Raw genomic sequence first — 17,951 nt, forward strand, 5'->3', positions numbered from 1 at the left:
CTAGGCCATGTTAAGAAGATCTCCGAAAACTAGGTGGGGAACCTGAGCTTGTCGAGAGGATAACAGGGAATCATGGAGATATTAGAACTGAAGAATGAAATGATGAAATAGACTTTGGGGAGTTAAGCCCGGAGGAGGAATGTTGGCTGTATTTGATTAGAGGAGAAACCATGTCAGAAGCTTGCTGCAGTAGTCCAGGAGGAAATAATAAGGGCTGGGATCGGAGGCAGCAGCGGGAATTTGCATGAAAGAAGAAAGCCTGAGTAATACTGCAGAGGCACGAATAGAGCTTAGAGACGGGTCGATGCACTTTAGCTAAAAGACAGAGAGAGAAGGTTTGGAAGAAGCAAATGTAACCCCAGGTTTCTATCGTTGGAGCCTGTGATAAAAGTGATCACTGGAAATGGGGCCATTGGATGTAGTAATGGTTTGGTAGAAAGTCAGGGAGAGAAGTTTAATTTGAGATGTATTGCATTTTATGTGACAGTGGCACTCTCTTTCATGTTTTTTTTGGCAAAGGTTTTAAGCACTCACAGTGACAAATTTGGGGGCTAGAACATGCCACTTAATCATCTTTTCATGTCATAGAGTTTGTTCTGCCTTTCTTATATCTAGCTAGACATTGGTTTGGCATTTACCACAAAAATACTATGGAAGAAGATAAATGAAGAGCCAAGTTCTCTTTTGTGGGGTGTGGCAGATGTGTTAGATGAATGCTGGGTGTAACCGATAAGTGTGTTTTCAGTGTAAAGACTCAGCTGGATAAAGACCCAGGCTAAATATTCACTCTTTTCTACTCTAGCTATAAACTCTCACCAAGGGAAAACTTATTAAATGCTCATGTTTTTAATCTAAGAAAGGTGAAATTATTATAATCTATAATACTGAAGGCTCTGTAATCTGTATTTCCCATGTCACTTACCCTAAACAGTGATTGATTTCTTAGAACTACAATGTTTAAGGAGCCTTATGTTGGAATTAATAACAACCATGAGTGGAAGGTAGAGAATAGTTCTCAGCTGTTTGTAAGCTTAGTAATTAAAATAGCCATGTAGGATGAAGGGGTCAAAACTGATGCTAACATGGAAGTGGCTTCCTTAATATGGTAGAACAGTGTGAAGATAATATAACTTATTGGTATAATTGCTCTTTTTCTAATAATACACATTTCTAATAATACACATTCTTCCCATTGTATAATGGGAAGTGTCATGTAATTGTAAGAAAATGGATCTGACAAATTATACTCAAAATTGTCAGAGTATGCCTTCAGAAAAAGGTAAGCAGATAAACAGTTCCCTTTGTATATGGGAAAATGTTTTATATATTAAGTGAAAAGACAGATTACAAAACAATGTACAGTAATATCCCATTTTTTGTAAAAAACTATCTTTACATGTAGAAGAAGTGACTTGCAGTATATGTATATTGAAATGTTAACGGTTATCTCTGGTGGTGTGTTTATGAATGACTTGTTTCTTTAGGTTTCTTGTGTTTCTCACTCTTTAAAAACAAAATATTAACTTTTATAACCAGAAAACAATTATTAAAAAAAAAAGTCTAGCATTCCTAGTCTAGGAAGTAGAGAAACGGAATCATTCCACTTTTAGTAGCTTTATAATTTTTAACTGTATGATCATACTCATTTTAAACAGCTTTCTTTAACATTATCTTAAATGGTTCCATGTTAGAAATGTGGTAGATTACATTGTATCAACTTTTTATTTTATTTTATTTTATTTTTTTATTTGTATTTTTTTGCGGTACGCGGGCCTCTCACTGCTGTGGCCTCTGCCGTTGCGGAGCACAGGCTCCGGATGCACAGGCTCAGCGGCCATGGCTCACGGGCCCAGCTGCTCCGCGGCATGTGGGATCTTCCCGGACCGGGGCACAAACCCATGTCCCCTGCATCGACAGGCGGACTCAACAACTGCGCCACCAGGGAAGCCCTGTATCAACTTTTAAAATTGACAGGATTGTGTTGTTTTTTCTTTTTTTATGAACTAGACATTTTATTTTATTTTATTTATTTATTTATGTTTATTTTTGGCTGCCTTGGGTCTTTGTTGCTGGGCGTGGACTTTCCCTAGTTGCGGAGAGCGGGGGCTACTCTTTGTTGCAGTGCTCGGGCTTCTCATTGGGTGGCTTCTCTTGTTGTGGAGCACAGGCTCTAGGTGCGCGGGCTTCAGTAGTTGTGGCACTCGGGCTCACTAGTTGTGGCTCGCGGGCTCTAGAGCGCAGGCTGTGTAGTTGTGGCGCACGGGCTTAGTTGCTCCGTGGCATGTGGGATGTTCCCTGAGCAGGGCTTGTACCCTTGTCTCCTGCATTGACAGGCGGATTCTTAACCACTGCGCCACCAGGGAAGGCCGGCAGGATTGTTTTTGTAACTAATAAACTTTTTAAAAGGTGGAGGAAAAATATGTGTAATAAACCATGAATAAAAGTGAACAATTTTTGATTTTTGAATTCCCATAAAATCATACTATGGGATAAAATAAGTATAAAAGGATAAAAATACTTTAGCCATCCTTTTAACTTCCTCGTGTTAGAGTCCCGAGGTTTGTAGTATTTTTGGTGACACAATCCCCTCTGGATTAAAATTATCCCAGAGATGCACATTAACTTTTGCCTGTAATTTCAGGGAGTTATGAAAATAGGGTTGAGTTTTTCTCAAATGACACCTTACCTAAAGAACAAGATGATTTAGGGCATAGTTATTTCCCTTCTGACACTTGTCTTACACTGTTCAGTCTCATCAAAGGAACAGTTAAGAGCAACTTTGTGTAGCCTTTTTTTTTTTCTTTTTTGGGTGGATTGGGTCATGTGTTGCCAGCCCTTTTGATCCGATAGCCACCTTGTGTATGTGGCATCCACTTATCTCCTTTTCCTTCTTATCCGCCCCAGCACCCTACCAGCTCAATCAAAACAAAAACAACAGCATAGCTATTCTAAAGAAGTCTGAAGAATGTTGGAGAGAGGAAGGAGACATACAAAAAGGGAATGAATAGTTAAAGTTTTAAATTCTGGAGCAAAGCTAGATTTTATGTCAGCTACTCTGAGAGGGGTGGGGAGAGAGAGAGGGAGAGAGGGAGGGAGGGAGGGAGTGTCGGGGGTCGAGGTAGGGAAGTGAGCATACCAGCTGTTTATGGACAGCGCCATTTATGTATGTCCAAGCATTGGAAGGTCTCTTTAGAAGGGTTGCTTCATTGCACAGATACAATTCTGTATCTGTGAGGTATCTTTCACTTGGAAACAGTGGAAAACCTTATGACCCTGGCTAATGCAGAAAAGGGAAGCTTATAAATCAACCGTCCGTGAGTGATGCCAGCATTAGCAAAGCTCTATGTAGGGCCTATACAATGTGATCAGGACCCCGTTTCTTGCCCTTCCTTTCTGCTCTGCTGCCTGAGGCATCAGCTTCATCATCCATATATCCTTCACGTATCCCAGGATGGTGATCAGCAATGGCTTGGACCATGTGTTTCCTTATTTACATAGAACAGAAAAAGAGAGTGTCCTTGCCTCAGAATTTCTAGCAAAAGTCCTTAGATTTTTTTCTGACTTACCTTTGTTCACATGTCCACCTCTGAAAGAATCACTGTGATGAAGGGTATCAGTTAGCTTGGCCCATTCGTGTGTCCCATCCCTGAAGGTGGGAGCAGTCAGCTTCCCCTGAACCACAGTGATCCTCATGACCACTGGGTACTGAGAAGACAGCCAACTAATGTCTGTTACCAATGGCAACTCATAATCTTTAATAGAATATAAAATCAGGCAGTGGCTCTGGGGTAGCCCAGCTCTACCACTTACCAGTTGTCTATGACCTTGGTGAAATCATCTTACTTCTCCAAGCCTCAACTGTAAGTTTAGTTGTAAAATTAGAGTAATACCTACCTTGTAATAGTGTTGTGAAGATTAAATAAAAGAACTTATCAAGAATTTCTAGTACCTGGGACATATTAAATGATCAGTTAAAAAAGTTACCTTTAATTTTTCCAGATGATCTATGTTTTTACCCCTAGATGAATTATAGTGTAGATGTCTGTGTGTATATTTATTCCTTTGAAATAAGACTGCAGTCTAAGAATAACACTAGTATATGAAACAGCATATAAAGCTTTATAGCTATATGTAGTGAGAAATTCTGTACCTTGAGAGATTGTCTGAAAATGAGGGCAGAGAGCTGCAAACCCCAAAGTAAAGTTGTCGACCCTAATTATTATTATTTTGTAGGCATGCGTCAGTCTCCAAGAGAAGCTTAAAATTTGAATTTTTTTTTTTTTTTGCGGTACGCAGGCCTCTCACCGTTGTGGCCTCTCCCGTTGTGGAGCACAGGCTCTGGGTGCGCAGGCTCAGCGGCCATGGCTCACGGGCCCAGCCGCTCCGCGGCATGTGAGATCTTCCCGGACTGGGGCACGAACCCATGTCCCCTGCATCGGCAGGCGGACTCTCAACCACTGTGCCACCAGGGAAGCCCCTTAAAATTTGAATTTTGATGAGAAATCACCCAACTTTTAAAAGTTGGCAACTAATTAAAAAAATCTGAAAACGTTGCACACTTCACAAACATGTCTGTGGACCACATGTCACTGAACTACCTGTTTGCAGCCTTGGACTGTGAGAATTATCCTTTGTGCCCAAGTCCTTTTCTCTGGTATCATCCATGCACACTAAGCTTCTCAGGTACCCAATGGGAAGAAAGTTTCAAGTGAATTATTCCCAAGAGGGGTAGAGGCCTGGTAAACTGAGAGTCACCCAGTTGGGCGGGACTCTAAAACATCAACTCTCCACTCCTTGCTTTTGGAGTCTTGGAACTCATGGCCTGGAGCATGATCCCTTCCCTTTTCCTACTTAGCCTTGCTGTCTTAGACCTTCATGGCTGGGTCTCTGCTTGGACATTTTCCCCAGGAAGTTTTGGGTTCATGAGAATGAAACATTGGAGCCCACTTGGACCTTTGATACCATCCCTACCTATGGTTAATACATTGATGTATGACGTTTGTTCTTGTGAATTTCGTTAGTGTGAATCAATCCCTAAGACTCAGGTCAGTTCTGGGAACACTGGAAAAAAGCATTTCTGGGCCTGTAGTGCTGAAGGTCATTGGTATAACATCCTGCAAAGTCCTGCCTGAGTTGCCATATGGCCACTATTTTTTTTTTTTTTTTTGCGGTATGCAGGGCCTCTCACTGTTGTGGCCTCTCCCGTTGCGGAGCACAGGCTCTGGATGCGCAGGCTCAGCGGCCATGACTCACGGGCCCAGCCACTCCGCGGCATGTGGGATCTTCCCGGACCGGGGCACGAACCCGTGTCGCCTGCATCGGCAGGCAGACTCTCAACCACTGTGCCACTAGGGAAGCCCTGGCCACCATTTTTGATGCTGTCGAACTCCAGAGGTGGAAATTATAGAAATGCATTAGTGAATTTGGTGAAGTAGCTTAGTTCACCAATATGGGTGGTTAGGGGAGGGGACTCTAAGTTTACAGGCTGGAGTGTTGCTGTGTCTGCCCTCTTGCCCACACGATGTCATGTAACTCTAACAGGACGTTTTGAATGGGGGTCAGAGGTCCAATGAGATGGACACTGGAGGACCCCCACTGCTGAGTGCCCCCCGAGGAGCTGGGCTTAAACTCAGCCACTTTGGCGAATCTGAGTAGAGTAATGGGTCATCTGTTGTTTCTACTCCCCTGTAAATGGGAGGGGGAAAAATCATAGTTCTATAGAAGATAGAATAAAAAGGAGACCTTTGTATTTGAAGTGACAGTTTTCTGAACATTTGAAGAGAGACTTCTGCATGGTTCTCATCCTGGGAAAACCAGTGCAAATGGTTTTGTTGGGGAGGGCATGGGAAGAGCAGATGGCTGTCTCTCCAGTGTGGACCGTGTCAGCAGAAGCAAGTCCAACAGCAGTAGCAGCTCTCTGTGTATGAGCCAGACCACTGGGCAAAGCACCTTTCATACGGCAGCCATTTGAATGCTTAAGACAACATCCTGTGTAGGTAGTGTTACCGAGAGATCGGCCTCTCTGTACACGGGTGCCAAATCAAATCTTGGAGACAGAGTTCTGGGTGAAGTAGAAAAGGATAGCTTTATTACTTTGCCAGGCAAAGGGAGACACACCTGGCTTCTGCCTTGAAAAATTATGTGTCCCAACCCAGGAGGATTTGATGAGGGTTTTATAACAGTGGTTCAAAGGTGGGGTCTCTGACAAGATTAGGGTTGAGCAGGGCCTGCACGCCCTTAGTCTCAGCTCAGGTGGTCGCCTAATCTTGATGAGCTTCCCTTTAATCTGGCCTCAGGTGGTTTCAGGGCTGCTTCTCCCTTGATTAACAACTGTTGGAATCTGCCCTTTGGAACTCAGGGAAGGTCATAGAGGCTGGAGCCTTGCCCACAAGAAACAGGGAACAAAAGAGCCTCTGTGCTTGGGAGTCCCACAGGGCCTCACTTGGTTTCAGTAGTGTTCTTGTACAGATAAGGACTTATTCCTTAAGTTCTCACAATTTGTAAATGGTGGAGCTGGGTTTTAACTCGAGTTCTCTGATTCTGAAGTCTGTCTCTTGCTGGACACAGAGGTGTCCATATGTGCCCCCCTCTCATGGAAATCATGGCTCTGCCCCTGCTATGAATTGTACTCCAGGCCAACTCAGGCCCTTGTGGGAGCAGAACAAGATCTTGTTCTGTGCAGAAGCAGGAGAATGCCTACCCTTCTCACTGTCACCCTGTGTCCCTTGGGGATCTAAACCACTTGCATGTGTTCCACCTGAAGATAGGGCCTTGGCTGCTGTCAGCGCTCTTCTTTCCCTGGGGCTCAGGGTGGGACTAGAGACAGACATCTTGCTGTCTTCTCCATTTCCCCATCTCTCCCCTGACCTCCACGATGCAGCAGGGACTGGGGGTTGGTCTGCTTATTGAAAATGCCAGTTAAAATGGTATCATAAAGAATGACACAAGTGGATATAAACATTTTATTTAAAACATATAAATATGTGTTCTTTTACAACTCTTTAGATGTAAAAAGCTCTTTGAGTAGAGGACACAAATTGGAGTTCTATGAAGTCTTGCTTTAGTAATCAGAACCTGAATGCACATCTATGGTTTCTGTTTGACATCTAAAAGCCAGATATGTGAAATGCTGGATGTTTAAAGATATTTTTCCTAATCTCCTAGCATCATTTTGCCCACACCTTTTTTTTTTTTTTTTTTTTTTTGCAACTCGCCCTTATGGAGTCTTTCCAAAGCAGTTAACCTAGTTTTCCTACCAGTAATAACTCCGTGTTTCACACTTATTTCATCAGCTCACGTAGTTTTAAATTCAATTATGTAATTAGAGTAACAGATACAGTTGCCACAGAAGGGTTTGGAACTAAGGCGACTGCTTCTTGGTGACATCCCACTCAGTTGTGGGAGCAGCTGTGTACCCCTGAGCTGTGAGTGTCCTGTGCCCTAAGTGACACAGGAGGGGAGCCCTGAGTCTAGTGAATCCTTCGAGCTGCAGGCCGATTACCAGCGTCTCCTGTGTGAACTGCATCCCTCTCATCATTCACCCCCAAGAGAGGCCTCATGCAAACCTGTTCATGAGAAGTGAAGTGACTGATCTAGGGCTTGGCCTGGTTGGTTCGACAAGCTTAGACCGGCCAGCACAATAAAAGTAGGCCAGACGAGCAACCTTTGCAAACATTAAAAAAGCAAAACATTTTTTCCCCCTGAGGCTGAACAGGGTCATCCTGCCTATATTCATGTGTAAACCGGTTGATTTACTTCCCTGAGTCAGGATTGTGGGGAAACATGGCTTCTATTTCTTTAGCCACAAGAACTGCCTTTCTGGAGGCTGGTCTAAGCCAGAAGTGAAATTTTAACTTTTGTTTTGGTGCCATCAAGTGGTTAGTTTTGAGATAACACTTTCGAGGAGAAGATGACAAACATGTAATGGTTTAAAAAAAAAATCTGGGGTGCACAAGCAGAGCACAGAGGATTTTTAGGACAATGAAACTACTCTGAATGATACTCTGATAGTGGTTACATGTCATTATTCATTCTTCCAAACCCACAGAATGTACAACACCAGGAGTGAACCCTAACATAACTATGAACTTTAGGTGATATGATGTGTCCATGTAGGTTCATTGATTATAACGAATGTAGCCCTGTGGTGAGGGGTATTGATCATGGGGGAGGTTTTGCATATGTGGAGGCAAGAGGTGTATGGGAGAGCTCTGTCTTCTCAATTTGTTATGAACTTAAAACTGCTTAAAAAAATAAAGCCGAGGGGCTTCCCTGGTGGCGCAGTGGTTAAGAATCCGCCTGCCAATGCAGGGGACACGGGTTCGAGCACTGATCCAGGGAGATGCCATGGGGCAACTAAGCCCATGCGCCACAACTACTCAGCCTGCGCTCTAGAGCCCACACGCCACAACTACTGAAGCCCACATGCCTAGAGCCCTTGCTCCACAACAAGAGAAGCCACCACGATGAGAAGCACGCACACCGCAACTAGAGAAAGCCCGTGTGCAGCAACGAAGACCCAACGCAGCCAAAAATAAATTAATTAACGAATTAAAAATATAAATGAATTAAAAAATTTTAAAAAAGCCAAGTAAAAAAACTTCTGTTCTACATTTCATTTTCCCTTTTAGCTACTGGTGTTGCAGGTAAGAGCCAGGTAAGCAGAGACATCATCTAGGGCGGCTGGCTGACTTCTCAAGCCTGGATGACGATTCCTCCATGAATTTCCCACGTTCCAGAGTCTGGGTCCTTAGCTTTGTACATCCCAGGAACCTTTAATTTCTTCAGTGTATCCAGAACTTGTGCAGTTTTCCAAGGTTATATCTTGCTTACCAAACTTACAAAAGACTTGTTGTTAAGTCAGAATACCAGTATATTACTTTACAGTTAGAAATGTATATGTAGTTGTAAACCAAACACATGTGTTAGCTGAGTGCTTCATTTGCCACCCTGTAGGAAATTTATATGGGAAGACAAATTATACAGAGCAGGTTGCTTGGTGAAATCGCGGTGGGTAGAGGTTGTGATGGGGGAGTGTGGGTGTAAGGTTGTTTATCTTGGAGGTTAGCATCATTAAGGTGAGGCTGTCTTGACCACTGTAGGTCTGTACATGACTCCAGACTGGCTAGTATAGAATCCTGGACAGTGATGGTGACAGACTGACCTCATCTTTTTCGTTGGGCATTCTTTTGGAGCCCCTGTGCTGAGTGAGCATCTCCTGTTAATCTGTTCTTCCCTCGGACGGGACACAGTGTGACTGGCAAGGAAAATGCTGCAGACTTGCTGACACAGCTCTGGTCTCCTGAGCATCTCTCTGGTCAACGTGGTCAGCATGAGCACTGTCAGCCACCAATTAGAGGTTTTGGCTTAGGGGAACTAAGCATGATTAGTTTAGATTGTGTGATTATTTTGAATAATTTCACTCTCAGAGGAAGACTTATGTGTTTTATGTTTTGATGGCTCTGTCCTCAAATGCAGGTTAAAATTAACATGTAAAATCCTTAGTCACCTTGGAATAGATCCCCAATAGTGAAACAGGACTTGCTGAAGATGGGAATTATCCTAGATTCTAAGGAAGGATGTGTTTGCGCAGGCCACTTGACGTCCATGTTTTGAGAGCTTTGTATGGACCTCACTACCTGCTTGTACGCTGCGGCCTGCCCTGTGACTCTGCATTGGAGCTCAGTTATCTCCCAGGCTTGGTGCTGCGTCTCCTCACCCCCGCCTCCATCCTTGCCCCAAACTGCTGCCAGAGTCCTCAGTCAAGAGGACTCGGGCTACCTGCAGAAGTTATAAATTGGTGGCCTATGATTAGAATCTGATCCACAAATTTTTTATTTTTGCCATGACGTTGTTTTTATTTTTATTTTATTATTAATTTATTTTTGGCTGTGTTTGGTCATCCTCGCTGTGCCCAGGCTTTCTCTAGTTGCGGTGAGCAGGGGCTACTCTTCGTTGCGGCACGCAGTCTTCTCATTGTGGTGGCTTCTCTTGTTGCGGAGCACATTATGTCGTTTTTAAAAGTTTGATTTAGTTGCCAAAAGTTAAAAATCAGGAGGTTGGCACAAAACTGAGTGTTCATCTTCTTTGCAAGCCAATAGAAGATCTGGCTGTGCAGGGCCTACCTTCTCACAGAGCAGTCAGTTACTGGAGTGGCCTGGATAGGGTATGTCCTGGGAGTTATCCTCGGTTCCCACCCTACCCTTCCACTCATTTATGTTACTGTCTGGGAGTGGGGGTGACTCTTGGTATGCTGGAAAACCAAAACCAAACCAAAACACACACGTAGAAAACCAGCGTAGGGAAGGGGAGCGGCTTCTCGTGGACTCTTGCTCTCTGTTCTCGTCTGCCTTGCGAGGGGGACTCCTTCCTTGAAACCTGTTCCCAGCCTCTTGAGGTCCGTTACCTCTGAATTTATCCCTTGTGCTTCCAAGAGGTGTGGTGGTGAAGTGTTGTGGAGACTTTGGGGTCACAAGGCCTGGATTTGAATACCACCTCTGATCCTTACTGAGTTCAGTTTCCTTTTCTGTAAAATGATGGCTCTAACTTGCCTCTTAGGTTGGCCCAAGAATTAAATGGGATTTTGTATTGAAAGCATCAGGCAGAAGGTAGGTCCTCCAATAAAAGTGCCCCCATCTCTGTCTTCTATCAAGACATGACTCCTTCCCTTCTTTACGACCTTAATGAAGTCCAGCTACACACCTACCTCTGCTTTCCTGCCACATATACCTCTTTACTCTTACAATAAAACCAACTGTTTTATTTTTTATTCCTTATAACTTCCAGTCTTTCCGATCAGCACATTTCATGTATTCCCTTTTCTTGTTGTAGGCAGACCTCATAGAGACTCTCATATGAGAATAATGGATGACAGGTGAATTAATTTTGTTTGGGAAATTTTATCAGAAGGCACAGCTTTTATCAAATCTCTTCAATAACTGTCCAAAAATTTGTGATGGAAACTCATTAGCTTTTATAGCAACTGGTTGGAATTCTTAATATATGTACGTTTCCCCATCCATTGTATGTTTATAGACATGGAGCCCAGGTCAAAAGCTGGAAAGTCATCAACAGGAAAGATTGGTACTGGAAGGGAGACACTTCGCCTGAGATCAAAAGGTCCTGCCACTGTGGAAGAAGTGGTATGTTATGTTCATTTAATCCCTATATGTCTTGGAAATGGATGGACATTCGTGTTTGTCAGAGCTGGAAATAAAGGCCCTCTTTCCCTCTGCTCACTCAGCAGCCAGAGGTATCCTTTAGAAACTCAAATGAGATGGAACAATCTGTTCAACACCCTCCAGTGGCTTCCTACATCACTCTGAGTAAAAGCTAAAGTCCTCAGAGTGTCCAACACGATCTGACTCTGTGTCTCTCCTCTGCTCTCATTTCCACCCCTCTCCTCCTGGCTCCCTCTCCTTCAGCTCCTTGAGTCTCCTCTCTGTCCACAAGCACTCCAGATACATCCCCACCTCAGGACCTTTGTATGAGCTGTTACCTCTAGCTGGATGCGCTGCCCATTTACGGGCACTGCTCACTCCCTTGCCGCCTTGAGTTTCTGCCCACATCTCCCACCCTGTTTAACCTATGAGCAGCTGGTATGATAGCAGTTCCCACCACCCTGCCCCCTGACCAATCTTCCTTGCCCTTCATTTTTTTTAAGGCGCTGAACACAGTGGGACTCATATCCTTGTCTCCTTTCAGTCCCTTGTCTTGTTCTCACATGTCCTGTTCACAGCTGTATCCCCAGCACCTAGAACAGTACCTGACACTTCAGAGGAGCTCAGATCTTTGAATTTAATGAATTAGTGAGTGATTCACTTATGCTTGACTGGAGGAAGGGTTTTGCTGATTGACTGTGTCTATGTAAAGGTCAGTATTTGAGTGAAAAACAAGAGGAGAAGAGACACATGGAGGGAAGGAGGGTGGAAGAAGAGGGTGGCAGTGGTAAGGATCCAAAGTGACAAGTGGCAGGTCCGCTCACAGCAGGAAGACAGCGGTGATGAAGCCCTCCTTTGGGGAGGTCAGGCAGACCTCTGAGGCTCCGGAGCTCCTTGGCGCGGGGGACTGGGTGCGGGGGAAGGCATGTCTGTGTGCGCATACTGTCCTAGGGCTCCCAGCTGTTTGAAGAGCAAAAGAGTGAGACAGATGAATGGTTAGGAGGCTGTTTTCATAGGATCCAGAGCTTTTGGGGGACGATGTCACGGTCAGTCATGGGTGTGGTTTGTCGGAGCAGACCCTCAAGAAACCACGAGGCCAAGGTTGTCCTCTTGAATGTTTGAGTCACCCAGGATGTTGTCTGTTTTGGGGAATCCAGAGGAAGACTCCGAGTCGAGTGCCATGGTCCTGGGTGAATGAAAAGATTGATCTGGAGGCAAGTGACAACGGAGAGGCCTGCGAGAGCTGAAAGCATTTTGAAAGTGAGATATGACAAGATTTGTGAAAAAACCCAGGGCAGTGACATCTGGTTGTTCTGAGTCTTTACTTTTCCAATGCCCAGCACACTGCCATGCATATTGCTGAAGTCCAGTAAATGTTTATTGGACAAATGAACAAACCTCAGTGGAAGAAAGGAATCTGTAGGAGGATGGGAGGACAGTGGGAAGGAGCTAGGGGATGCCAACTGTGCTTTAAAGTGGAGGAGGAAAGGACAGACCTTCAAACTGCTTGCAAAGGAATTGGGGTCGGCAGGAAAAACTCCATGTCACTTCAGGAGGAGCGCCCTCTCCTAACAGTTAAAATGGGTAATACATATCTGTTTATTTATGAGCAGCTGCTATATAGAAGGTGCTGGAATGAAAAAGAATAACTGCATATCTGCCTGAGGAGGTGGGAAAGATTCATTCCAAGACAAACATCTAAAACTCCCTTCCTATTTGCATAGCCTGCTTCATTAAATAGGGCAATTAAAATAGCTCATAATAAAAGGGGAAAAAAACTAGTTTGGTGCTAATATTAAATTTGATACAAATGACCTACCATTTAATTTCAAACACCAAAGGACTTACAGATTTGAAACAAATCAGCCCCTCATAATCTAGCACAATTTCTGAAAACTGAACTATACTCCACCTGCATACCTCACAATTTATTCACTATGTGTTTGTTGAGACAGGTACAGTCCAGGTGCTGGTGATACAAAGATGGATAAAGATGTTGTTTTTCCTTTAAAAGGAGAGAGGCAGGAAAAGAAGCTATTACAAATCAGAAGGGCAAGGTTAATATCATAAAGGAGGGTCTGGCTAATCAGCTGCAGTCAGGGATTGGGAAAGGGAAATCAGGGAGAGTTCCCTCCAGAAATGGTTGAGTTGGTCAAAGATGGGGAGAAGAGTGTTCTAGGCATGAAATGGAAATGTCCACGGGACTGGAGTGTGCTGCAAGTACCTGGTGGGGGGTGATGAGGCTGGAGGTAGAGGCCTGGGTCAGGGCGTGAGGGGCCTGTGGATAATGGAGGGGGGGGGCTACTTAAAAATTGCAAGGGGAACAGCAAATCAGTTTTGTGTTTTAGAAAAACCCCTTGGTTCTGGGGGATGGGATATTGAGCAGGGTGGATTTGAGAGTGTGAAGATTTTTCTTTTTTTTAAAAAATTTTTATTTTATTTTTGGCTTCATTGGGTCTTCATTGCTGTGCACGGGCTTTCTCTGGTTGCGGCGAGCAGGGGCTACTTTTCATTGTGGTGCACAGGCTTCTCACTGCGGTGGCTTCTCTTGCTGTGCAGCACAGGCTCTAGGTGCATGGGCTTCAGTAGTTGTGGCATGTGGGCTCAGTAGTTGTGTCTCGCGGGCTCTAGGGCTCAGGCTCAGTACTTGTGGCGCAAGGGCTTAGTTGCTGTGCAACATGTGAGATCTTCCCGGACCAGGGCTTGAACCTGTGTCCCCTGCATTGGCAGGCGGATTCTTAACCACTGTGCCACCAGGGTAAGCCCCGAGCATGAAGATTTTAGGCAGGGAGACCAATTAGGAGACTTCTGCAAATAAGGAAAAATGAGGGGAGTATTATTCAGCCATAAAAAAGAAGAAAATCCTGCCATTTGTAACAACATAGATGGACCTTGAGGGTATTAAGCTAAGTGAAATAAGTCAGACAGAGAAAGACAAATATTGGATGACCTCAGCTATATACTCCTCTCACCCCCCCACCAAAAAAAACAAAAAAACAAAAAACCCACCTCATACAGAAATGGAGCAGATTGGTTGTTACCAAAGGCAGCAGGTTGGGGGTGGGTGGGTGAAATGGGTGAAGAGGGTCAAGGTACAAACTTCCACTTATAAACAAGTCCTGAGGATAGACTGCACAGCATGGTGACTATAGTTTATAATACTGTATTATATATTTGAAAGTTGCTAAGAGACTAGATCTTAAAAGTTCTCATCACAAGGAAAAAAAATAACTATGTGTGGTTATGGATGTTAACTAGACTTATTGTGGTGATGATTTTACAGTATATACACGTATCAAATCTTTATGTTGTATACCTGAAACTAAGATAATGTTATTTGTCAATTATATCTCAATTAAAAAACGTCAGGACTGAACACAGGCAATCAGAATGTGAATGGAAGAGGGAGTGATGAGATCAAGAGCTATTTAGAATAGTAAGATCTTGGTGGCCATTTTTTTATGAGAAGTACTGATACTTGTTACAATTACTTACAATATGACTGGTTAGATGCAAAGGTAAACACTTAAGTTACTTTGCATAGCCTGTCACTTCACACAGACCATTCAAAATACATTGTAAAGAAGGCAAGAGTGATATATCACGTCTCTTGTCTCATTGTTTTAAACGTTTAGTTAATATAAATAAAAGTACAAGAAAGTTGTAATAATATCCTCAAGGAAAAAAATTTTATTTGCAATAAAATGCATATTTTTTAAAAGATTTTTTTAACATCATTATTAGAGTATAATTGCTTTACAATGGTGGGTTACTTTCTGCTTTATAACAAAGTAAAGCAGCTATACATATACATATATCGCCATATCTCCTCCCTCTTGCGTCTCCCTCCCACCCTCCCTATCCCACCCCTGAAGATTTTTTTTTTGATGTGGACCATTTTTAAAGTCTTTATTGAATTTGTTACAATATTGCTTCTGTTTTACGTTTTGGTTTTTTGGCTGCGAGGCATGTGGGGTCTTAGCTCATCGACCAGGGATTGAACCCTCACCCTCTGCACTGGAAGGCAAAGTCTTAACTGCTGGACCGCCAGGGAATTCCCTAAAATGCGTATTTTCAATAAGTTTTGAGAATACAAAGCAACCTTTATTTATGACAGTATTTAAAGTGTTATGAAATTTTTGCAGTGTAATCTTGAATTCAACATTTGTACCCATAGTTGAGTATTTAACGTATTTGGGCAATTTTATTTCAGCTATGAAGCCATTTAAAACCAAGTATTGAAATAAACTAAACAGAACCAGACTTCACCAAATATTAAACCAAGATTTTAAAAGAATAATAAAATATATCCAATCATGTTTTTCATAGAAACTTTTAGGAAGAACAAAAATATTTTGGTACCATTAATACATAAAACAACAATTATTTAAAAATATTATTTTATCATCTCCTTATAAAATTTCTATTTTTATAACATACTCAATACATTAATGTGGTAACACATGTGTGTAATTGATAAAAATTGCATACAGTAGTCCCCTCTTATCCACAGTGGACACGTTCCAAAACCCCCAGTGGATGTCTGAAACTGTGGATAGTACTGAAGCTTATATATACTATGTTTTTTCCTATACATACATACCTATGATAAAGTTTAACTTATAAATTGGGCACAGTAAAAGATGATAATAACTAATAGTAAAATAGAACTATTATAAAATATACTATAATAAAAGTTGTGTGAACGTGATCTCTCCAAATGTCTTATTTTACTGTATTCGCCCTTCTTGTGATGATGTGAGATGATAAAATGCCAGTGTGATGGGATGGAGTGAGGTAAATGATGTAGGCATTGTGACATAGTGTTAGGCTACCACTGACCTTCTGACTCTAAGTCAGAAGGAGGATCATCTGCTTGGGAGATCCTGGATCATCTAGCCGTGATGATGATGAAGGTTGGATCTCAGGAGCAGGTGATGTCTGTGGTTGGGGATTCTGGGATGGAGCAGGTGGTGTGAGATTTTATCATACTACTCAGAATGGCACACAATGTAAAACTTGTGAACTGTTTATTTCTGGAATTTTCCATATAATATTTTTGGACCTCAATTGACTGAGGTAACTGAAACTGAGGAAAGCAAGACCACAGATAAGGGGGGACTTCTGTCCAATAAAATTAATAAAAAATAGATATTAGGGATATGTGTTCAGAGTGTTTTACTCTTGGGGTGAGCTGTTAATGCATGTGGCCTGCATGAAGACCAAAGCCCTGTTCAAGGCATACAGGACTCCTTAAGATCTAGTCATGTCTGGCGCTATGATTCCCATCACATGGGACTTCTTGCAGTCCTTTAACCCACTGTACGCTTTTATAAGACTCTGCAACCTCACATAGACTTTGTGTATATATTGCCTTCTACTTTCAGTGTCTGCTTCTGCTTATCTGACGCCAGTTCATTTTGAAAACACACTTCTTAAGTCACCTTTCTGAAGTCTTCCTGGACACTTAGAGATTTAAATTTACTTCTCCTGTGATGCCTCTTTGCCTTTGACATCCTTTAGAAATTGTCCTTATTATTGTTAAATAGCTATTAATTTTCACATCTGTCTCCCTTCTAGACTGCTAGCTGCTTGGAGACTGTTCTGGCTTTTCTTCTTTGAATCTATAATACTTAACACAAACACCAAAAATATTTACTATATTGATTTGTATTGAGTTGCAGTGCACATTCTAGATATATTTCCATTCAAGTTAGCTGAAGTACACAACCAAGAACTGGCTCCACATCAGGTTTCTCCCTATGTATGCCTCGACATTCAAGAGATTATACATAAAAATATGATTTTATTTCTCTTTTCTTTGATAAAGCCCTCTGAAACCAAAGCAGAGGCGATTGGAAAGGTTGATGATCTTCTTGAATTGTACATGGGAATTCGAGATATCGATTTAGGTAAGATTACACTATTCAAAAAAGTCTTATGTCTTAATTTGATGGAACTTAATGCTTATTTGTGTCTTGCTTGCATTTATTGTCACATATTTTTCAAGATAAACAGTATCTGTGTAGTGATGAAAAGCATAATGAAAATAAAGATAAATAAAAATGAAAAGAACACCTGGCCTTTACCCCTTATTAGTTGTGAGGCCTCAAAGCCAAGTCAACTTTCCTAAACTTCAGGGTTTTTTTTTTTTTTTTTTTTTTTACAGGAAAATGTTCATTTTATCTATTTAAAAAAATTGAAGTATAGTTGATTTACAATACTGTGTTAGTTTCAAGTGTACAGCAAAGTGATTCAGTTATATATATATATATATATATGTATATATATATTTTCAGATTCTTTTCCATTATAGGTTATTAAAAGATATTGAATATAGTTCCCTGTGCTATATAGTAGATCCTTGTTGTTTATCTATTTTATGTATAGTAGTGTGTATCTATTAATCCCAAACTCCTAATTTATCCCTCCCTCCCTTTTTCCCTTTGGTAACTGTAAGTTTGTTTTCTATGTCTGTGAGTCTGTTTCTGTTTTGTAAATTAGTTCATTTGTATTATTTTTTAGATTCTACATATAAGTGATATCATATTTTTCTTTATCTTACTTCCACCCATGTTGTTGCAAATGGCAATATTTCATTCTTTTTTTATGGCTGAGTAGTAATATATCTATATCTATCACATCTTCTTTATCCATTCATCTGCCAATGGACACTTACATTGCTTCCATGTCTTGGCTATTGTAAATAGTGCTGCTATAAACATTGGTGTGCATGTATCTTTTTGAATTAGAGTTTTCATCTTTTCCAGTATATGCCCAGTAATGGGATTG

At 42.0% G+C, this 17,951-nt stretch overlaps 1 protein-coding gene across 1 annotated transcript in view; it reads left to right on the forward strand.

The window, feature by feature from the left end:
- The window catches only part of GIPC2 (GIPC PDZ domain containing family member 2), an 86,621-nt gene that overhangs the window by 48,706 nt on the left and 19,964 nt on the right, over window positions 1-17,951 (forward strand). Inside the window, exons 4-5 of the mRNA XM_082615680.1 lie at window positions 11,035-11,141; window positions 16,990-17,071. Coding sequence (XP_082471806.1) covers window positions 11,035-11,141; window positions 16,990-17,071 — 189 coding nt within the window. The remainder of the gene's footprint in view (window positions 1-11,034; window positions 11,142-16,989; window positions 17,072-17,951) is intronic.

The sequence above is a fragment of the Mesoplodon mirus genome, assembly GCF_964341445.2.
Source record: "Mesoplodon mirus genome assembly, chromosome: 3".
Lineage (NCBI taxonomy): Eukaryota > Metazoa > Chordata > Mammalia > Artiodactyla > Ziphiidae > Mesoplodon > Mesoplodon mirus.